Source organism: Leptinotarsa decemlineata, unplaced genomic scaffold (genome assembly GCF_025532065.1).
Source record: "Leptinotarsa decemlineata unplaced genomic scaffold, Ldec_3_MD MMD2_P_RNA_scaffold_5, whole genome shotgun sequence".
NCBI lineage: Eukaryota > Metazoa > Arthropoda > Insecta > Coleoptera > Chrysomelidae > Leptinotarsa > Leptinotarsa decemlineata.
In genome coordinates, this window is record NW_027412532.1 from 11,505,537 (window position 1) to 11,529,759 (window position 24,223).

Consider the following 24,223-nt stretch of genomic DNA (forward strand, 5'->3'; position numbering starts at 1 on the left):
AGATTTGCCCAGATCAAAAACACAAGCAGATATTGGCTTTGGGTATTGTAAGATGATTTCTATCAGATTGGAAACACTGCAAGATGTGGACAGAAATGATGGCAGAGCGAGTGAAGTGGCTGAACGAATCCTAATCCTCCTCTAGAAACTGAAAGTGATGTAACCAAGATTTGTCTTCTCTCCAACGGAAAGATTTAGAGGCAAATTGAATGTTGTCATCGAATTTCCTGTAGAAGGATTGGATATGGACAATTTTGCAGCAGAAAATGTGGCTACTTGTTGTTATAATCTATATGCACTTTTAAATCACAGTGGGACTACTTACAGAGGGCACACTGCAGACACCCGAATACTGACACGTGGCACAAATACAACGATTCACATGAGTTACTAATTTCATAAAAATCGCTTGTGAGTGAAAAAGCATACGTTCTCTTTTATGAAAAGAATGGAACAAAATCGCACCTTTGAGATAACTGAGGGAAAGTTTCTTCATGCTCCTGTACCAATATATTCAATATTTATATTCAAATATGTATTTGTATTTGTGTACCTGATAAGTTGAATTTATATTGTTTCATAATAGTTATAATTGAGTAAAATAAAAAAAAAGAAAGTTTACCGTTAAATTAATCATAAAACTGACACAAAACACGAATTTACATCCATACTTTGGCTGAAGTAGCATTCAATGTATATATCGATGTATTTTCCCAAATTCACCGTACTAAAATGGTGGATTGAAAGGTTTCCCACCAACAGTAATTATAATAATATTGCGTTTAAAATATTGTTTAATTTTGTTCGGGTTCTGACTCTGACAGTCAGTTGGTGATTGACCGCCGTACCGGTTTGAAAAAATGTTCGTCACTCTGCTTATCACTTGTTTTTGTATTTTCCAGTGCAGTGTTTCGGCCAGTGATTATCCGCAAGTTGAAATCAGTGACGGACTATTGAGAGGAAAGTTTTGGAAAACAAGAAACAATCGGAAGTTTAGTGGTTTCACCAGCATTCCTTATGCGAAACCACCTGTTGGGCCACTTAGATTTAAGGTAACTGGATTTTGCTTTTTATTCGTGATTAATTGAGGAATCTGGGGTTTGATGACATCTCAACTCCCATAGAGTTGGAAGTTTTCCAAAGAATAATTGTCATTTTCAGTTTATCTATAGCATAATATAACTCTGGAGGATAAAGTTTAGAATTGAATAATCCTACCGATTTCAATCTCGATTACATTCATAAATATAATATGAAATCAAAAAACATTTGAAGTGAAATATCAGTTTGTTTCGAAAGTTTTGCCCGTTTTTTTGAATCAGCGTTAAACTGTAATATTTATGACTGAAATAAGCGCCATTTGAATCAGTGCACTTTTGCCAATGTAACATGAGTCGATTAATTCCATCAGCAATAAAATCATGTTCTTGGCATTCGACAAAGTTGACAAAGGCCGTTTTGCCTGGTCTTGATTGGCAAAGGATCTACCGGCGAGAAAGTTATCGGAGTGCTTGAAAATATGGTAGTCAATCGAGCGGACGGGCTTCGTCATGGAGCAGGAACGGACCTCTTCTGTTGACCAGTGCCAGCTTCTGCTGACACAATTTTCGGTACATGCCAATGATTTCCTCACAATAGAACATTGCTGTGATGGTTTGGTCCGGTTGCAGAAATTTATAGTGAATCATACTAGTCACTAACCGCCATACAGTAACCATGGTCTTTTTTAGTGGTTATTCATCTGTGGGAAGTGCCTGCGTGGCTTATCGGTGTCTACCCAGTGTCCCGAACGTCCCTTGTTATCGTAGATGATCCACTTTTCAACGCATGTGACGATGCGATCCAAAAAACGATCGTTTTGGTTGTGCAAAAGCAAAGAAGAACAGACCCCAACAAAAAGTGATAATTTCTGTCTATCGTTCAAGAAGTGAAGCACCCACTTTTTGAGCGTCCTTAACCATGAAAAACCGCATGGAAGCTGACGCCCAGTTCTTAGTTCTTCCGCCATCCCACACATCACTTTTGATGGGTCAGTCTCCACCAGGGTCCTTATCATGAAGCACTGTGAGTCAACCACTTATCTTCGGGGCTAAAATCTCTGAAACGAAATTTTGCACACTAATGTTGAGTCAAACAATTCCGCTTTCTGCTTCGATAAGTTTGTTGGAGGTTAAAATGGACACCAATATGTCTTGGCACAATCATGTCGCTGGAATCACAAAGGCTGCTTCACAAAGGTTTGGAACACTGTTCCGATTCAGAAAACTGTACAGTCCTCAGCATTTTTTGATGCTTTATTAAAGATTTCACCTTCGTTGAAGTATTGTTCTCATGTATGGAACTCTGCCCTCAAACATACCCTGAAGATGCTGGATTCCAAACAGAAAAGAGCCATCCGCCTGAACATCACGTGCAACCTTGTTAGCCTGGAAAATCGTAGAAATTGGAGATGTGTCTCTCTTTTATAGATACTTTCACGGGAAGTGTTCAAGTGACTTGGCACATTTGATTCTACCAAGAGCGGTATATATCAGAAATACGCGACGGACTGTGGCTGCTCATCGTTTTGAGGTTCAACTCAGTACACCTCGAACTTCATTGTTTGAACACTCTTCCATCTGGAGAACTGCGTTCATGTGGAATAAATTTTCTAAGAACTGTTTTCCAAATAGATTTAATCTCCAGCGATTCAAATCCAATGTAAATCGCTACTTTCGCACAGGCATCGCTTCGAGAGCGCGTTGAGGATTTTCCTGTAGTGCTTGTTTTTCGTACTTGAAAAAAAAGTGCGTTCATTAGAACTAGCGTTGTCATATGGCTAAGGGTTGCTTTTTTGGGCAACGTTTTGATTCAATTTGGATTTGTAGGAGAAAGTTGCCAAAAATCACTCAATGACACCCAGTAAAATAAATATTTATTGAGATATGGAGCTACAAGAAGACATGACATTAAAACGAACAAATATTTTGAAACAACATAATAGATGAGGTTGGTATATCTATTTATCTATCACTTTAAACTAACCCATATATTTGTGAATAATGTAATGCCTGGATTAGAGATATTTGCCAATAATAAATTTCCTAATATATATGTTTTTGTTCAAGTAGAGAATGCTTCAAAAAGACGTAAACAAAATTCTCAACGAAAATTATTTTAGTCCAGCAGCATGGCCTTATTTTATTCTTTTATACGCTATATTGCTGATTTCCTCTAGGCTGAAGTTGGTTTGGAAGAAATCAAAATCTTGGGTTAGTTACCAAACATTTGTTGGACTACAGTAGGGATGAACTACGATGTCTAACATACCTTCTTACTGCCATTTGAATTATCGTATGCAGAGACTGTCGGAAGACAGTGTGTGTCGCCTCTGTTTGAAAAATTATGGAACAGCAGAGCACATACTTTGTGCCTGCCCCGTTGAGGACCAAATCAGGTTTTTAGAGTTCGGCAGAGCCGAACTCTTACCATCTGACCTGAATACCACTCACCATACAAACCAATCGGCTTCGTTAAGACGCTGGGTTTATTTGGTCGAGTGTGAATAGGTGTGATCCACAATAAACCTTTGCGGGTTGCGGTGAAAGGTCGAATAGACCCACTCACTTTGGACTCAACCTATCATACCAAATACCATGATGTAAAGAGGGAAAATTGTTGAACAATATCTGTTGTTCATCGCTTCGGCACTCTGTAGTTTCTGATTATTTCATTTTTGATCTCATTTTCAAAAGACTAAGTGGTAAATGGATGACGAAATTTGCAGAAATTTCATATAAATTTATATTAAGGAAATCAATAACAATCTATCAGAACTTTGGGCAGGTTTTACAGAATGTTGTGTTGGGAATAATATGAAGTTATTCATTAGTTTCAGGTCTTGAAGTGGTATGAACCTGGTAAATAGCTAATCATCGTAATTTTTTGACGGAATAGAGTGGATACTATCTACCTTGTAGCAACTAATATTGATATCAGTTTGTCTGATGATACTCAGTCCTCTCTGAAAATTATTTTTTGACAGTGGAATATTCAATATTATGTGATGTATACTATTGGATGTTGGTACTTTATGTCGATAGGGATGTAGCGATGAATTATGTGTAACAATGTTCGTATAAGATGGTTTGTGGAAAATTGCAGAATCATGTTTATTATCATTTTCAGTGATATCACCATTTCAGTGGCCAATTTGATTGATTGGTGAATGGAATTGAAGAAAACAACAAACATGTCCATCTACCTACCTGTACCAGTTAAACAGACTGATATATCTACGTATCTATACCAGTAAAAGAAACTGTTGATCTACTGATTATTATGAATTTCATTTTCAAGGTTATCCATAATTTCTTTCAGCTAGCAAAGGACTCAACTTAGGCATCACCCCATAAACTGATTCTATATGCTTTCTGATTTGAATCAATGCAAAGTGTTTTTATTCGTTGCCGTGAAAGCCAAACGCTGTTCGTTGTCATGAAAATGAATAAATTCTGACAAGTTCATTATATCAACGAGACAACTTTCTTTTCTTTGCTATGATGTTATGTGATAGGGGTCTGAAAATGTATAATATTTATCGATGATATCTTTATCGATCTCACTTGATTAATTGAATTCCTTGTGTACAATTACGATCTATCCATTCATCACGTACATACTTGTTGTATAATGCATATTTGAAATGGAAATGCTCATTTTAACACGTTTTTATTAGCTTCACTTGTATGATTGTTTGTAACCGACTCCGTTGGATTCAATTTTGACTAATTTCGGACTGATAACTATAGACCAGTCGCTTTGCTATCACAAATAATCCTCAAATATTTGAAAGACTTCAAAATCTTGAGCGATCATCAATATGGTTTTCGGACCTTCTATCTTATGTCACCCATATTTAGAATAACGCAATCGTGAAACATGGAGAGTCAAGAGCTTTTGCGCTTGATATTTCTAAGGCCTTTGACCATGTGTGGCATGTTGGTTTGCTGGTCAAATTTCGATCCTGCGGCTTGTCGGATCATTTTTGTGTATGGCCTTTCAACTTACTTGCAAGTGGCCGTAATGGCCGTCGATGGATATCTCTCGAATGCTTTCAACTATCAACACTGGTGTTCACCAGGGATCCATATTGTCTCCAATCTTCCGTATATTGTATATCAACGCCTAATTGGAAAAAACAAGAATCCAAGTTATTGCTTTGCTGACGACAGCACTCTTGTCTCGTCATATATTTCGGGTGCGGATGCACATCGGGTGCGGATGCACATCTTCACCGGCAGCAGGATGTTGCATAACCTAATGAGGATCTAGAAGTAATTTCGAAATGGGGTGGAAGCAACCAAGTTCAATTCAATGCTGGCAAAACCTAGGCATCGGTTTTCTCCATAAAGATGAATGTCTCCGAACCGAATATAATAATGTCAGGTCAGACATTTCCGCTTTCTGCTTCGATAAGTTTGTTGGGGGTTAAAATGAACAACAATATTTCCCGGCACAATCATGCCGCTGGAATTTGGAAGGCTGCTTCTCAAAGGCTTGGAACACTGTTCCAAACCAGAAAACTGTACACACCTCAGCAACTTCATATGCTTCATGAAGTACAGATCAGACCTTCTTTGAAGTATTGTTCTCATGTATGGACCTCTGTCCCCAAACAGCTGAAGCTACTGGATTCCATCCAGAAAAGAGCCATCCGCCTGATTGGAGACAGGAACATCACTTGCAACCTTGATAATCTGGAACACCGGAAAAAGGTTGGAGAATTGTCTCTCTTCTATAGATACTTTCACAGGAAGTGTTCTAGTGACTTAGTAAAGTGATTCCACCAAGAGCGGTGCATATCAGAAATACGCGAAGGACTGTGGCTGCTCATCGTTTTGAGGATCAACTCAGTACACCTCGAACTTCACATTTGAGAACACTTTCCACTGGAGAACTGCGTTTATGTGAAATAAACTTCCTGAGAACGTTTTTTCGAATGGATTCAATCTCCAGCGATTGAAATCCCATGAGGATTACTACTTTCGCACAGGCACCGCTAAGAGCGGCTTAAGGATTTTCCTGCAGTGCTTGTGTTGAATACAATCTTAAAACAGTTTCAAATTATTTTTTATTCTTCAGTTCGTTTTACTATTAATGCATGTTCTTTTAGTTTTTTTCAACTATTATCTTATTACGTTTACCCATAGGTTTATTAATTTTCAGATATAACGTAGTTACTTTTTGTTTTGGTTTAAGTACGGTCGGTTTAGTTACCAACTCGAAACATTCAACAGGGCCGTGGATCAAAGATGTTATTATCAATAAAATAAAAGATTTCTAATCAAAATGGGCGCCAAGTGTTTTGGCCGGCTTTTATTACAAAAATCACTAAACTATACAAGAGATAACTACAAGATTCAATCCTAAACTAATACCCAGGGTGTGACCTAATATATGGATATGATAAATCACGATAAAGAAAAACTCCAAGGTCACTGAGTCTTAAAGTTCTACTCAACGATGTAATGAGCCGATTCTTGCAAGAACTTCGGTGAGAATAATTGAATGTGAACAGGCAACACATCAATCATTCAATTCTTCTTAACTATGAATAAGGTTCCTAGAATAACATAAAATATAGGCATCGGTTTGTCCTTAATTAATTCACTTCACAAAAACATGATCTTTCAATTCTCATGTTTTTTGCTTCCATAACGATTTTTTTAAAGAAAAAAGAAAATCCTGTACGAGGTACTTATCCTCGTCGATTCTATTATCCAAGTCCGTTGCATATAATCACCAGGTAAAAAAGGTGTAGCAATATCAAACTTTGATATTGTCAGCCTATAATGCTTGAATGAAATGAATGAAAGATGTGCCTCCGTAGCCGATGTCCTGGAATCCAAATGGAATGGCGAGACAAGTGTGCTGTCGTCAACAAAGCAATATATTGGATTCTTGATTTTTTCCAATAAGTCGTTGCAGGTTTTTTCTGGTTTTCCTGCAGCTGAAAAAGCAAATGCGCCACTGGAATCAATGAAGTCGCCTCGGAGCGCCAATTAATGTTTATAATTTAATAATTTCATGATTTGTATTACTTTCTTGTTCAATAAGAAATTATGTTTTTCAAAAATCGGAACTGATAAAATTCCTATTATTTTTGTGAATATAAATATGAAAGCATTCATTTTCATTCATAAACAATGATATGGAATGATTGAACGACTTTTTCGGTGTCAAAATATTATGGTCAACATTACTTTCAAAATAACAATATCAATTTTAGTTCTCAAGACTCTCAGGATAGTATAATCAGTCAAGGAAATTATTCCTTTCAATATATTCTTTCGTAATACATAATGCAGTCCATATTTTGTTCAAGTCTTATCTATTTGAACGATTTATCTACTCGACAATAACTGTTGTACATTTCAAGGCTTGAACCACTCATGCCATAGAGATAAGCTATTTGCAATAACGTTCAGACGGTAGCCCGGTGGTTAGTTCTACTCATTTAATGGTTGATTTGATTCCAACTGTGTGAATCAGCAGTGGTTTCGGTGAAAAATGGCTTGACTAGCATTGCCATCGCCATATCGACTTCATGCAGACAAATGATAAAATAGTCATAAAAAAATGAATACGGGGCATTAATGAATTTCGCACCTAAACATTTCTCTTGAATCATTTCTTTCAGATGAAAACAGTATGAAAACCCATTCGGTAGTTTTTAAATTTATCGTGTTCACACAGACAGACGCGGCGCGGGTTTTATGATATGTCGTAATTTTGAAATTATAAAATCATATTTTTTCAATTATTTATATCTTCATATGTGGATATTATGTTATTTTAGTATAACTAGTGTAACTCTACGGTATCCTTCGCCTTGAAATTGAGCTTACAGTGTTGTATGAGACCGTGGCGAAGGATGGATGATACCTGAGAAAACAGAGCTTCTAGGATATCAGGTGATCTCGTAACTTATTTAGAAGAGACGTAGACCTTCTTTTCCTCCGTAATTGTAAGAACTAAATGGACCACACGTGTGTGCAACAAGACTCTACGAGCTAATCCTCCGACTCCTTCAGAAAGTTATTTTTTTAATTCTGTTCTATATTATCAACATAACATAGGAATTAAACTTCCGTTAAACATTAAGGACGACACGTGTTGGAATACCAGAGCCACCATCAACCAAGACTAAAGAAACAGTTACTACTGGCCAGCAAATAGATCACAATTAACTATTCCGTCAATGCACCAATCTGTGGCAACACTGACCCCAATGAAGGAGGTGAGATAGCAAACAACTTAGACTGCTTAAATCCAAGTTATGCTTCCAAAATGTCTTCACTCAAGACAACGCCTTCTGTGGGATAGAGAAAAACTCAATTTACGAATTTCGAAAATATATCAAAGCTTCCAAAGACGTCTAGCTTCGACATTGACTGTAGAATGGTATTATATTTCTGTCTTCGCAACTCTTACATCAATCAGTCAACTAGATTATAACATGATTAAGAAGAGACTGGTTGAAATGGTGTATCCATGGCCATGCCTGTAGCACTGATGAGATATATAACAGATCGAAATGAGAGCTGCAGAGAGACACAGAAAGCCTATTTCATGCAATGGTTGATGTCGAAGCTAGGCTTGGCCTTTAGACGTCATGTTTATATTTGCTTTTTATGGTATGAGAGTCCTGCCAATTCCATTTATTCCAACTTCATAGGGTGAGGAAATACCTCAAACCGGTCGGTACCAATAATGATATTGAGTAAAAATACACGGAAAAACACATAAGAAAACCCATAAAAAGGTTTTCCAAGGAACTACTTCACCAGAACAATGACTGGCTCTGCCTTATTGCTATTCACGTTCAGATTTCTGCGAATACGAAGCATCGGAACACAGGAAATTAATATTTTATGCACTAATAATACTATCATTCATCGTATTCGTGAACTGATCTATACTCAAGGTTAAGCAGATCCTTAGGTACATAATATAAATTACTTATAGCTTACCTATTGTAATATACAGGCTGATTCACGGTGGATGGCACATTAGACGTTTCTGGTGAACCAGACAACGGATCACTTTGAAAATTTAATGGAGGGCATATTCGGACATTCTCTAGCCAACTAAAATATTTTCGACAATGCGGTGTTGCCGCTTCTATTAGAAAGCAGTAGCAACTTTGATTTTTCAAATGGAACACTCTGTATATAATATTATTTTTGGAATCTCCAACAATTGCCCGACAACTATTTTTGATATTTCCCTATACCTATCTGTTACCGTTTTCGAAATAGAAATTAATTTCAATTTTTTTCTTCGAAAATCATGACTTCTAAAAATGCCGATATCTTTTAGTTAAGAAGTACTATGATATCGAAATTTGGTTTGGAGTTAGGTGATACTTGGACACTTCCCACACGTCAGCCTAATCTCCGTTACTTCAATACAGGGTGGTAAAAAAATACAGTTTTTTCGTTTGCTTGAAAAAGTTGCTGAAATTTGATTATTTTAAATGGAACACCCTGTATATTATTGAAAATTCGGAAAGCTGCTGAAATTTGCTTTCTTTCTATGTATACAACAGTTTCGATAATCTTCGAGTGGCAGATTATCCACGAAACTGTCTACAGTATTCTCCAAAATATTCAGGTAGCTTCTGGATGTTAATGACTCCTCGTATATCACGTACCTCAATTTGTTGTCCATCAACATGCAGAAGACATTAAAACTAAATTTTTCTTGAAATCCGGCTTCTTTTGTGACGTGAGGATTTTCACTGGACCAATAATGACGATTTTTTCTATTGAAAATCCCTTCTCTCGAAAATTTCGATTCATCAGTCCAAATAATTTTATTTAAAAAAAGTGGATCTTCTTGAATGCGTGTCAACAACATTTCACAAAATTCTACTCTCTGTTGAGGATCTTGAGGCTTCATTGCTTGAATTTTGGTGAATTTATAATCATGCATTTTATGTCTTCGCAAGATTCTTTGAACCGATGAATATTTTATACCCAAATCTTCTTCAGCACTTCTTATCGATGACTCGGGAAATGCGTGAAAATATGCTAAGACATTAATCTGGTTGTCTTCGAAAGTTACGGGTCGAGGCAAGTTTCTTGGTGCTTTTAAAGTTGATCCAAATGCATTGAAATTGTTCTGAATTCGTATAAATTTCTTGAGGTTCATTGGCGGTAGATTCGGATACATTTCATTGAACTTTCTACATGTTCTGCTGATAATTTTGTCACACAGTCCAAAAATAATAAACAAATTCATAAGAACTTCGTTTGAATAGTTTTGTTCCATCGTTTTGAAGGTATTTGCAACTTCTGAAGTGACGAAAATGTCGATATTATTAGGAGAATGTCACAACGCTACTGTCAAATAGTAATCATGGCCTGCTTACCAAATACCGAAGGGACATTTTCACAAATAAATGTTCATAAGTCCGAAACTTGACTAGTTAGGTATAGGTATGATATACATAGAAAGAAAGCAAATTTCAGCAGCTTTCCGAATTTTCAATAATATACAGGGTGTTCCATTTAAAATAATCAAATTTCAGCAACTTTTTGAAGCAAACGAAAAAACTGTATTTTTTTACCACCCTGTATTGAAGTAACGGAGATTAGGCTGACGTGTGGGAAGTGTCCAAGTATCACCTAACTCCAAACCAAATTTCGATATCATAGTACTTCTTAACTAAAAGATATCGGCATTTTTAGAAGTCATGATTTTCGAAGAAAAAAATTGAAATTAATTTCTATTTCGAAAACGGTAACAGATAGGTATAGGGAAATATCAAAAATAGTTGTCGGGCAATTGTTGGAGATTCCAAAAATAATATTATATACAGAGTGTTCCATTTGAAAAATCAAAGTTGCTACTGCTTTCTAATAGAAGCGGCAACACCGCATTGTCGAAAATATTTTAGTTGGCTAGAGAATGTCCGAATATGCCCTCCATTAAATTTTCAAAGTGATCCGTTGTCTGGTTCACCAGAAACGTCTAATGTGCCATCCACCGTGAATCAGCCTGTATAACAAGATTTGAATCCTGTGGGACACCATATCAGAGATTCTCATAATTAATATCTTCGACTAATACTAGTCTTGATGTATTTCATTTGATGATCCGTCGAGGAAAATTAGCATAGCCCTGGGTTTGAATATCTGATATGTACGTTCATACAAAACTTCATTCAAACAAAAACTCGTTGACAATGCTTTGAATGTTAATCAGATGTTTCCCATTAGGATCTCTGATAGATTTTTCAATTCTATGAAATAGGAAAAAATTAAATTGATTTGGTGGGGTTTTACCTTTGGGAAATGATCCAAAAAAGGATCGTTTTGGTTGCACAAAAGCAAAGAAGAACAGACCTCGAAGATTTACAATTTCTGTCGATCATTCAAATTATGAAACACCCACATTTCAAGATTTTGTCCCTTTCTACTACCTTTCAAACCATCAAAAGCCGCATGGGGGCTGTCAAATCCTCGTCCTGGATTACTGTAGGTCGAATATTTCACGGCTCATCTTCAAGCCCTGAAGATTCCTTTGGCTGGGATTTGATCAATAAGCGGATGAATGTCATTACGATATCATCGATGGCATGAGTAAAACTCATTACGTGACATGAAGTCGTAATTCATGAATGAATTGTGTGTTTTACCTTATAATGGTACCTAGTTTGGTACTGAAGAGGTCTAAGACAAGCGTCTTACGGCAAAATATCGGATTTCTACCAGAGAGGATGACAGTGTTACATGTAAGTGAAATTTTTTACCTTTCATTTTGTGTATTGTGTAGAAATCCTGTGAAAAATATCTGATTCAATTCCATAACGGATGTTGGGAATACAAACTGAGTAGACAACAATTGTTTTTTGTATAATTCAGTGTTCAATTAAAAGTATTTGTTTGGAAATATTTTTTTTGTGTAATTCAATGTTTATATGAGAGTATCTGTTTCAAGAGGGCGTTTTTTTCCAGTTTGTGTCTGAAAGTTACTTCTTTACATGATCTACCACACATCTATGTATAGAGTTACCCTTGAAATTGATTGCTTCGTTCGTTTCTTTGGAAGAATCCCACATTTTTCTGAATCAAGATGAGGTAGAAGGAAGCTAAAAACTTTCTTTCCCAAAAATTGATCACTCCTAAAAATATAACGTTTTCAGTATAAAAAAAATATATCAAACCAAGCTAGTTCACGACGTTTCGATTGTCGACGAATTGATTGTCACAGAACACGACAATTTTAATTCCTAAATTTGTAAAGTCATTCAAAGCCTATTTTGATTTACTTTGAAAGGCTGAAATCGTCCACATAATTTGTTTGAAGTTTAATATATGGTGTAAAAATCAGGCATGTTTGAATTATTTAAGAAAAAGATAATTCAAGACGGAGAAAGTATTTCTGAAATACTTTCTCGAATATTGAGAAGAATGTATGATTCTTCTTTATTTTCAATGCCAAAGGAAGTGCGAGTAGAAAAGTGAGTTATCCTAAAGTGGAACATTTCTTGAGACAATTTTTGGCGATTTTCCTCTGTCGAACTCTGAATATTGGATCTTCAATGAATTCCACCAGGTTTTTCCTCTGAAGTAACTGAGCAACTTTTTTCTTGCCTTGAATAATATTTCCTCAATATATGTTGATTGTGTTAGAGAAACTAGTTTGTATTCATGTTGTTATCCACTTGTTTGGCCTGCCAATCTTCGGAAAAATTTGCCACAAGCACGTGTCGTTATGAAACACATTACAACGAATTCCTATCGATGAAAAATCCACTTTACTGAGATTTATTTCTAATAAAATTATGAATAAACAATTCACGAGAACGATGATCGTATAATTTGATATTCAGATTGGAGGTAATCATGTCGATATAATTATTCCTGCATACTCATTACTACTCCTACTCGAATTTGAAATCAGATGAAAGTTCAATGTGTTATTGGAAAATTCTATGCATTAAAAGATTGAAGTGAATGGAAGAAAATGTCTGTTATGTAACAAAATGGAAAAAAACAACCTACATCACTATATTTTTTCCGAACCGACATAACTTGATACTAAACGAAATTCTAAGACAAAACGAGGAGAGGGGGAGGATTCGAAATTAAAAGCTAGACAAACTATAGAAACATTTAGATGAATAATAAAGATGCCAAAAGAGTGGACCACAAATAAAACACATCAATAACCAGGTGAAGACGATGGAAACAATAGTAGGTTATAACAAGTTTGAACAAGTTCAAAGAGTAGGTAATTGAGATCAGAAGAAAATTCAGAAAGAAAACAAATGAAGTTGAGGAAATGGAAAATCTATGAGAGAAAAATAAAGGGGTAGGGAGGTTAAAAGAGAAACGGAAAACAACAGTAAGACATTTCAAAAAATAGGTTAGGTTTGGTTATTATTAATTTTTTTTTGATTATTAGTATTATTTTATTACTCGTTGTTCATAATAATATCAACTATTATATATTTTTGGGTTGGTAACTGGAGTAAAGGTTTGTTGAGCAGCAAAGTTGAATACCGCCTTCCAGTTTCAATTACGTAATACGTATATGTATAATAATAATAATAAATGAATTTATTGACAGCAGAAATAACACGATACAATATGGAGAAAAAAAAATACAAATTTGTCAGTAGGATACAAGATTGAACAGAGTTCATTCTTCCTCTTGCATCTCACAAAAAAGATGGAAAAGTCAAAAAACAAAAAACAGAGGGGCTGAATTGTAATTTAATTGTGATAGCGGGCGCAACATTTTATTCGAATAAAAAAAAATTATAAAACGATTAATTTCCAACAGGAGTATCCAGTTACAGAAAATGCTATTATTACAGAGTATATATGAAATAAATATTAAACATAATGGAATATAGAAATGTATAAAAGTAAATGCTAAAACAAAGTATATATAAAATATTCGTACACGTAGAATTTCAAAACAGGAATGAAAAATTGAGTATATAACACAAATATTTACAAATCATGCAATGTATCAGTACTGACACAAATTTCATTTATATTATTATCAATAGTGATTGTTGATACATGATACGAAGGCGTTCAGAGAGTCGAAATGAATATTGAAGCTACCGCACATATAATTCAATGGTGATCGTAGCATAACATCAATTGATGTTTTTTGATATTCGTAAACTGGATTCCTTAACACAGAGCCATACTCTAACTTAGATCTGGCATACGCAAAATATAGCAATTTTAAGTGGCAATACTTTTGAAGTTTTTGCCATTTCTATAAATGTATCCAAGCCTCCTATTTGCATCAGCAGTCTTATTCCTTATATGTGTTGTAAATGTTAATTTACTGTCGTATGTTATACCAAGATCTTTTATCTCTTGTACGCGGTTGATTGTAGTATTGTTGATTGAATAATCGTACATTAAAGTTCGCTTTTTGTTGTAAATGATATTATTTCACAGTTGGATACTTTCAGTTGTAGACGATTATTATTACACCAAAGTTTAATTACATCTAAATCATGTTGTACACGTTGACAGTCAGTAATGTCGTCGATTTTATAATATAGTTACAGGTCGACAAAATCGTTTAGACTTTCATGGCTGAGGTTTTCGAAACTCGAAAAGCAATGACATTGATAGTTTCAGGTCGTCTGCAAATAGTAGGCTAGGAATATTCAAAGAGGTTGCCAAGTCATTAAAAAAAAATTAAAATAAAAGAGGTCCGAGATTATAAACGTGTGGTTCCCCAGATGTAACTACGTACTGAGCCGATTTGAAAGATTAATATTTGACGAATTGTTTTCAGTTAATTATATATGATTCAATTAGAGTAAGCAGTTGGTTAGAGAGTCCCAATTTTGTCAATTTGCTGAGAAGAATATAATGGTCTATTTGATCGAAGGCTTTTTGAAAGTCCAAATTAACAACATCGACTTGTTTTTGCTTGTTCAGATACGTACAGAGATATCTATTTAAACATGCAAGATTTGTCATACATGATCTTGAACGAAACCATGCTGGGTAGGAGAAATAACTATTTGAATATGTGAGACGAGCCAGATATCGATACAAACATAAGAATACTAAAATTATTTTAACTATAGCCGACAAGAGCCAATGTATCGTAAAAGATATTCGAGTATTATTGTTTTTTCAGAAGGTGTTCTTTCAGGCAGTACCTGAAACTGGAAACAGATTTCGAGTGAAAGGAAGGTGGAAGGTTGTTATAGAATTTGACTATTGTATATGTGAAAGAACTTTTGAATAGTTCAATGGAGTGTCTAACAACATGGATCATTTTGCGCCTGATGTTCTCATTATGAACATCAGTTCGATAAGTTATTCGATAAGGTGTTCTACTGACAATAACTTCATGAAATAATATCGAAGAATGAAGAGTCCGCCTGTGCTAAATTTTCAGCCACCTGGCTTTTTTAGTGTATGAGAAATCGGTTCTCTTTTTTTGATACGTTACAAAAATCTCAAACAAGAGTTTTCAACTCTTTGAATTCGTTGTTGGTCATTTTTATTCAGAAAATAATGATGCACTATGTCACAATGGTTGAAAATAGATAGTATCAACGAATCACGAATGAGTAATTTGTTTTTTAGCCTCAAAACATGCCTGTGAGGGTATAATACTTTAATTTTCCCAAATACTCTTTGAATCAATGTTGAAGTATGTTTTTTAAATTTGAGGTAATCATCGATAAAAACTCCTAGATTTTCAATCTGATTTGCAACCGTTAAAACAGCGTGATCAATTTTTCGATCAGATCGCCAATTTTTGATCTTGTGACTTTCCTTCCAAATACAATCACAGAGCATTTGTGTATCACTAATATTATTAACAATGAAAATTTGATCCTCTGACCAGTTTTCAGCTATATTTCTGAGAATTCAGTGCCTACTATTATCGAATCGTACTATAGGTATTTTTCAAACTTATAATAAAAGACATATTCTGTAGGTCTCTAGGTCATCAAATTTCATCTTTTCTAGGATGAATAATGAAACTGTAATAGCAAATAGATTACTAATAAGTACGTTACCATGAAGGACATTGGTACAACGATGTGCGACTAATTGGGATGAAGAAATCATACTTCTTTGTAGCAGCAAATTGTCGAATCATTCATTTGAAACGAGCTGCGAGGTTAATAATTGATTATCTCTCAGTCATTGAAATTTCGATGAATATCTTCATAAATCAGTTAAGCACAGCCTGGGAACTTTCAAGGAATATTCATTCGCATGATGTGATGAATTATATGGTTACCATGTATAGATCATTATTATCTAATTAACTTTCGATTTGTTCGAAACCAGTTTATAATGTAGCTCAAGTGTAGTCCTAGAAATGACATTTCGTGTTTCGCTAGTATAATTTGATATGTTCATCCGTCAGTCCAATCTTGCCTAACCATTCAAGGATCACATGTATAACGTGTTACGTGTGAATAGCAGTAAAAATTTGCAAATTATGTAGGCCTGTCAAGTTAGCCCAAAAATAGGGACGAGGTTACATTAACTCGCATATAACTAAAAATTGAAACGGATGCTAGCAACACTGTTTCAAGTGAAATGTGAACAATCCCCATAGATCCTACATCTGCAAAAAAAACTGTTCAAGATCAAAATTTGCAAATATTCTATTTTTGCAGTTTTGACTCAACGGCAAGTTTCATCATAAAAATAGGTCGAATAGAAGGTAAAAAACATATAGGTAATTATCTAGAAATATTGTCTACACATTTTCTCTCCTGGGAGTCACCGTTTCTGAAATATAATGATTCAAAAATATAAAAAGTTGTGTTCTTCATAATATACACAAGTACGCCGCGTTCATACAATATTGAAGCCAACTTACATCATTGTATTTGGTATTCAAATAGTCCAGCAAAATCGATAACGAACTATTTTTTTCAGCCACCGGTTCCCATTGATCCTTGGGATGGAACAATAAATGCCACGGAAACTCATGCTGTTTGTCCTCAAAGAGATGTTTATAGGAGATCAAATATCATTGAGGGAGAGGAGGACTGTTTATACTTGAATGTTTACACACCAAAGGTGAGTTGAGCAGATATAAGTTTTTAGGTTTCTCTTGGTGTTTTTTTCTCTACTATACAGGGTGTTCATTTGAAAACTTCCCACCACGGATTTATCGAAAACTACTGATTGAAAGAAAAAACGCCGAGACACGTCAGAAGATACATCAAAGGGGACAACTTTTTAACCAATAACTACTTCACCCCCTTTCACCCTCTGCACCCCAGGATCATTTCCTTGAAAATTTTAAATGACAAGGGGTATCGAGTGATAGCTTGTTTGAAAAGTCTTCCGAAGTCCTTCATTTTGACGTTTATTTTTTTCAAATCGGTCGATTCATTTTCCAGAAAATTAGAAAAATCTGCATTAATTTTTATTTGTTCCGATAGAAAACAAAAACACACGAAAATATCACTTTTCATTTCAATTACATTTAAGGTTTGCCAAATCCACAATTCGTTTATAATTCAAAACGAAAACTACCAACATAAACAGCAGTTCGAATGATTAGACGTGGCAATAACCAAATACCAATCCCAATTTTTTCCGCGATTTTTTCATCAACACAGATATCCTAGGCGAACTGTTTTTATTGTTTACATGTGTAGTTATTCTCAGTTGCTAGGTGAAAGAAGGAATAGAATTTCCTGTCAGTTACCTCTGTCACAGTTTTCAGATCGTGAAAAGTAAATCATTGATTCAGAATCTATTTCGAAAATGGTTTACACACTAGCCGAAAGAGTGGAAATTATTCTGATTTATGGTGCCCAAAATCAATGTGCTCGGCAAACTGCCGTCACGTTTAATGCCAGACATCCAGATAAGTTAACTTCGCATAGGTATGTTTTGGACCTAGTTACTAAATTTACTCAAACTGGATCGGTTGCAAATAAAAAACGTGATAATAGAAGAGTTTTGGATGAAGCCGCTCAAATTGAAGTTTTAGGTCATTTTGGAATAAATCCTAATACTTCGTTACGCAAAATTGCTGCTGCGACTCATATTTCATTAGGCTCTGTACACACAGTTACTAAACTCCATAAATTTCATCCATTCAAAATGAAAATATTGCAAGAGTTAACCGAAGATGATTTTGATAGGCGAGTGGAGTTTTGTGAAATAATGACTGCAGCGATTAATGATAATACCATTCGTGTGAAGAATGTCTGCTTCACTGATGAATGCACATTTTATCTAAATGGATTTGTCAATAAGCATAACTGTAGGTATTGGAGCAATGAAAATCCGCATGCTTTTGTGGAAGGGCACACCCAGTACCCTCAAAAAATTAATGTATGGGCAGGCATTTTAGGAAATAAAGTGCTTGGGCCATTGTTCATTGATAGAAATTTAAATGGAGACATTTATTTGGATATGTTGAAAACTACTATCAATCCGCTTATCACTGAAACCATTGAAAACCAAATCGAAGAGGATGGAAACCCTACACTTGATGAGGCTCAGATATATTTCCAGCAAGACGGTGCTCCTCCTCACTATGTTCTTCCGGTTCGACAATGGCTAGACAACGAGTTTCCCGATAAATGGATAGGGCGAAGAGGGCCTATAGAATGGCCTGCTAGGTCCCCGGATTTGACGCCATTAGACTTTTTTCTATGGGGCCATTTGAAGTCCATTGTGTTCACTCCCCAACCTGCAAATTTGAATGAACTTCGTCAACGCATTATCGACAGCTGCCATGATATCCAACAACATGTATTTGAAAATGTCCGTCAGGAATTTGAACATCGCCTATATCATTGTTTGGCCACCAACGGGCAACATTTTGAACAATTATTGAAATAAAATGTAATATTTTTGTATGTATTGTTTCGAAAATTCCCAAATTAGGATCAATAATATTTTTCTAATTTTCTGGAAAACGAATCGACCGATTTGAAAAAAATAAACGTCATAATGAAGGACTTCGGAAGACTTTTCAAACAAGCTATCACTCGATACCCCTTGTCATTTAAAATTTTCAAGGAAATGATCCTGGGGTGCAGAGGGTGAAAGGGGGTGAAGTAGTTATTGGTTAAAAAGTTGTCCCCTTTGATGTATCTTCTGACGTGTCTCGGCGTTTTTTCTTTCAATCAGTAGTTTTCGATAAATCCGTGGTGGGAAGTTTTCAAATGAACACCCTGTATATTCTTTCAACATCCAATTTACAGTTTCCCTTCATTTTTTTTTGTTTTCTTCCCTTTTAGTATACTCTACACTTTTGTGACAGTAAAAGGCCTTGATAAGATCATTTTCCCAATTAATTAATCGGGTGTGTATGATTATGCATGTGAAATTAATTTCAGTTTCGACAATTTTTGTATTTTGGTGACGTCAGTTGATGGGAAGGTTTTCGACGAAGTGACAATTCGACGTAATAACAACTGGACGTAAGGAAAATGCGACGTAGTAGGACGGCCCAGGCGAAACACTCTGGCTTATAGAGACAGGCTGGTCTGGCCATCAATACCACACCGTCAGCGGCCATGGAGATCCGTCTAGATCTAACTCCTCTCCACATTTCTCTAGAGAGAGAGGCTAGCTGGACTGCATATAGACTTGTGCAAATTGCCAATTGCACGAATCAATTTAATGCAGAGTGCAACATACTGTGGGTTGACACTGAAAGTCGCAGAATTCTGGAAATGACTTCTGACTTTATGCCTCCAACTACGAACTGCCTTATGAAGTACTGTTCTCGAGTAGAGAGGACTAGATCCTCCGGGAGAAAAAAATATTAAGAGCAGAAAGTTGTTGGTTCACAGATGTATCAAACACACCTTCCGGTTCTGATGGAGGTGTTTTCAGACGCAGAACCAGGACAGAGATATCAACCTGCCTAGGAACAACAATATATTGTTGACTTAACTCTGGTCTGGATTTTCGACCATACTGGTCTGGTAGGCAATGAGGCTGCTGACTCCCTTGCAAAGGAGGGTGCTGCAAGCAGCTTTATCGGACTGGAACCTGCCATTGGCATCGCCTTAGGCTTTGCGAAACAAAGATTGAACACTTCGATGGCGAGAACATTTTTCCAGTGGTCCATGGAAGATTCTGGCAGAATCTTCCAGAATTGGCTGACTCCAAGGCGTTCAATAACCCTTTGAAGTTTGATACCGAACAGTTATTGGACTACAGTAGGGATGAACTACGATGTCTAACGGGCCTTCTTACATGTCACTGTCATTTGAATCATCATATGCAGAAACTCGGACTGTCGGAAGACAGTGAGTGTCGCCTTTGTTTGGAAAATGATGGAACAGCAGAGCACATAGTGGTTGCCCCACTGGGGACCGAGTCATGTTTTTAGAATTCGGCAGAGCCATACTACTCTCACCATCTGACCTGAAAGACTACTCACCATACAAACTTATAGTCTTCGTTGAAGAGCTGGATTTATTTGGTCGAGTGTGAATAGGTGTGAGCCACAATAAACCCTTGCGGGTTGCAGTGGAGTGTCGAATAGACCCACTCACTTTGGACCAAACCTAACCTAACCTAAGGAAATTTCGACGTAGTGGGACGTTTATAATTAGTCGACTTCATTAGGAGGGTGGACATAGTTGGGTTGAATTGACTCACTTTGAACATAACCTAATAAGTTAATAGGAGAGTTTCAGAGCAGATTTGTATTGTAATTTATACTTGCAAGAAACTAGCTATTTCTCGTGTTTTGATGGGGTCAAGTTCTTTGGTGGGTTATATGGTAAAAAAAATTGACACTGAAACAGGTGAATTATGAAAGTTTGTCAAAAAGTTCTGAATAACCCAACGCAAAATTAATTAATTGTTGCTCTACAAAAATAATAGTTTTTAGTGAATTCAACCTAGGCGAGGTAAAATAATAATCTTTTGTTATGGCGAAAGAAATAACATAATATGTAAGCATAATGAACAGAAAAAAAAAGTAGTTTTCCAATGTAACCAAAATCATAATTACAATTTATTTCGGAATGAAAACATATCCATTTTTTTATATAGTCTACTCTTTCTATTCGCATCATTTCACCAAGTTGAAATTTAGTTCGAAAAAATAATACAGGGTGATTCAATAATAACGAAATTGATCGCTGAATTTTTATGGAGCCCCTTGATGGCTCTCAAAAATGTATGATTTTCATAGTCCTGGATTAAAAAGTGGGTTTCAGCTTTATATCGTCAGTTGTAGGTGGTGCACGTGAAAATATTGGAACCTCCATCTGCAACAACTGAAACTCATTTTCCATTTCATCAACATGCTTTATACTTTCACTCACTTAAGATCCAACTCTAAAATATTGAATGGGATTAGGGGTCAAACAGCAAATTGTTCGTAAGGCCATTGATTTCTTCTTTCAGGCAAGAGAGAAAGGAATTTCAAGATGAACTGCGCATTGTGTAATTGAATCTGAATATGCAGAAAGAACACAAGTAATTTTTCAAACAATTACATATATTTTGGTTAAGCCTTTAGCGGGTTTAAAGACCGTCGCAGTTTGGAACTGCTACATAACCTTTCGCCAGCACGAGTGGCTGAATATGTAAAAACAGTAGACGTCAGGAATAGTTACTTGGATAAAACTAATGAAATATACGATAGACAGGTTTCCTTCATGCATAGCGTTTGAAAGTTGCGATGGTGGGGATGTCGATGCAACCGCCTCTGGATTATTGTCATTGGCGTCATCTTTTTCAGTTTGTTTGTTTTGTTACTTCACAACATGGTTATCCAAAATGGAAGAAAACAGGAGAACTCAAGAAAACTTCTCAATGCGATCGAAATGAAACTAGAAACCAAAGAAACCCCCAGACAATGCTGTTTCTACCTGTCAAAAGTCTGAGACATTTGTTGTTCAGCCTAACACCACTAGTAAGAGGCGAAACAAAGCTGTCTGGTGTTGCATTAAAAATGCTTTGTTTTTGGGCTTTGGTTTCAATTAAATTCCTTGCAGTTAGAGCTGCAGTGAAAGCTGCAAGGAAACTTCTCAATGCGATCGTAATGAAACTAGAAACCAAAGAAACCCCAGACAATGCTGTTTCTACCTGTCAAAAGTCTGAGACATTTGTTGTTCATTCAGAATTAGAGCTGCAATGAAAGGCAGAAGACGAGACTCGTTCGCTAGTTCGATGTGGAAGCTTGGCCTTGCAACGTTTCGTATTGGGGAGCCCAGTTCTTGTCTGATATTCATTGATTGAGTCTTCTGTCGATCTTATTGATAACATCTTTGTAAAGGGGATGTCATCGAGATCGTTGTATTAGAAAAAATATTTTTTTTTATGAAAATACAATGAATAATATTTTGGATGTAGACTCAAATGCTATGAGAAGTTCAGTAATGATAGGTATAATGTTGCAAATTTTCTAAAGATTTTATCCTTCTCAATCCTTAGACAAACAAGAAAAATGTACAATCAAAATATTAATATTTGATTTTAACAATGAATTAAGTAAGCAACCATAGGGATTTACAGCTGGTTAGGTCAAAACCCTTTTTTTCTGATTTCTAAAACTGTTTTTGACGTGTGCCCTTTCTGCATATTTCGATTCAATTATATGGTATTATTAAGAATTGATTTACTTGATTACAATGAAGAACTCTGAATTTGACACTTATCACAAGAAAATAACCAGTTTTTGGTATCTTCTGTTGAAAGTAGACTTGTACTTCTAAAGTAACACATTGTTGAACTCGATGTTACTACACGGTATTTCGTCAGTACAATCAATAAAACTCAGTCAGCTTTTCTGAATAACTTATGTCAACGCTTTATTGTTGAATGTGAAATCATTACACGGAAAATGCTTCAGAACATCTGAAACATCTATTATTGAATAGAAGCTGCTGGAAATAATTTGAAACTCTTGTATAAGTGAATGAGTGAACTTTTGGATGTTCAGTATTTTCATTTTTCTTCTTTGTATAATCAAGACTTCAAAACTGTACTAAATAAGAATTACTTGTTTTTCCAAAAATAGCACTGCAAGAATTTCGGTGGGAAGTTAATGAAAAGTACCTTTCTCAGTATATAAGACAGTAGATAGCGTTGAAAACAGAAATCAGTCAACCCTTCAAGTAGGTAGAACTCAAAAGATTGAATGAAAAATCAATTTCACCGCCGACACAATCTGGATATAGAAGATGACATAGTTGCACTACCGCCTTGGTACATATAGATAGACGATAATATTCTCTCAGCTTCAAATAAAGGTTTATGTACAGCCCTGATACTTCTTGATTTCAGTAGAGCATTTGACACTATAAACTATGACGTACTAATGTCAATTTTGCAGTGGTGAATTCTCCAATAATTATTTGAGGGGAAGATATCAGAGTGAGACAGTAGCAGCCAATAAGTCGAATTTCCTAGAATTGAAGTCGGGAGTGCCACAAGGTTCAATCCTAGGTCAACTACTCTTTTCTATTTATACCAGCCAGCTCGTTAACTCCCTTGGACATTGTTCTTCTCATTTATAAGCAGATGACACACATATCTATATCTCTTTCAAACCTGAAGACGTTGATAAGGCTTGTGCACAAGTTAATGAAGACATGTTGAAACTGTAACTGATCCTTGTTTAGTTAACAACCCAAAAAAGTCAAATGTTTTGATATTTGGGCCAAAAAATGTCAGGGAGAAGATTGAAGACAAAATAAAAATAAAAATACTTGACAAGGACCTGTCCATTGTAGATCAAGCGAAAAGTCTGGGACTCATTCTCGAAAGTAATTTAAGATTCGAAACACACGTGAGAAAACTTATTCAAAAGGCTAATGGAACTCTTAAGATTGTTTATGGAAATAGAAATTTTCTTACAAAAGCAACAAAAATAATGTTATGTGAAAGTTTAGTTTTGTCTACATTGAAATTTTGCTGATTCAGTGTACGGTCCCTGCTTAACGAAAGCATATGAGCAAAAAATGCAAAAGATTCAGGATTCATTTTTACGTCTCATTCATGGGGTTCGAAGGCGAGAAAGTATTTCCAATAAATTGGTTGAAACGGGTTGGTTAAATATGGCAATGTGTAGGCGGTTGCATGCAGCGTGCTTATTTCACAGAATAATCATAACGAAGATTCCGATTTACTTATATGAAAAAATTTCATTTCGAACCGATGTTCATACAATCAATATTCGATTTGAAGGTATTTTAACACCACCAATTCACCATCAT

At 35.6% G+C, this 24,223-nt stretch overlaps 1 protein-coding gene across 2 annotated transcripts in view; it reads left to right on the top strand.

Annotated features, from left to right (window-relative positions):
* The first annotated feature begins 806 nt into the window (after positions 1-806).
* Positions 807-24,223, top strand: part of LOC111506182 (esterase E4) — a 40,973-nt gene continuing 17,556 nt past the window's right edge. For both annotated transcript variants that reach the window (XM_023161186.2, XM_023161187.2), the window contains exons 1-2: positions 807-1,052; positions 16,947-17,090. In XM_023161186.2, coding sequence (XP_023016954.2) covers positions 861-1,052; positions 16,947-17,090 — 336 coding nt within the window. In that variant the 5' untranslated portion in view covers positions 807-860. The remainder of the gene's footprint in view (positions 1,053-16,946; positions 17,091-24,223) is intronic.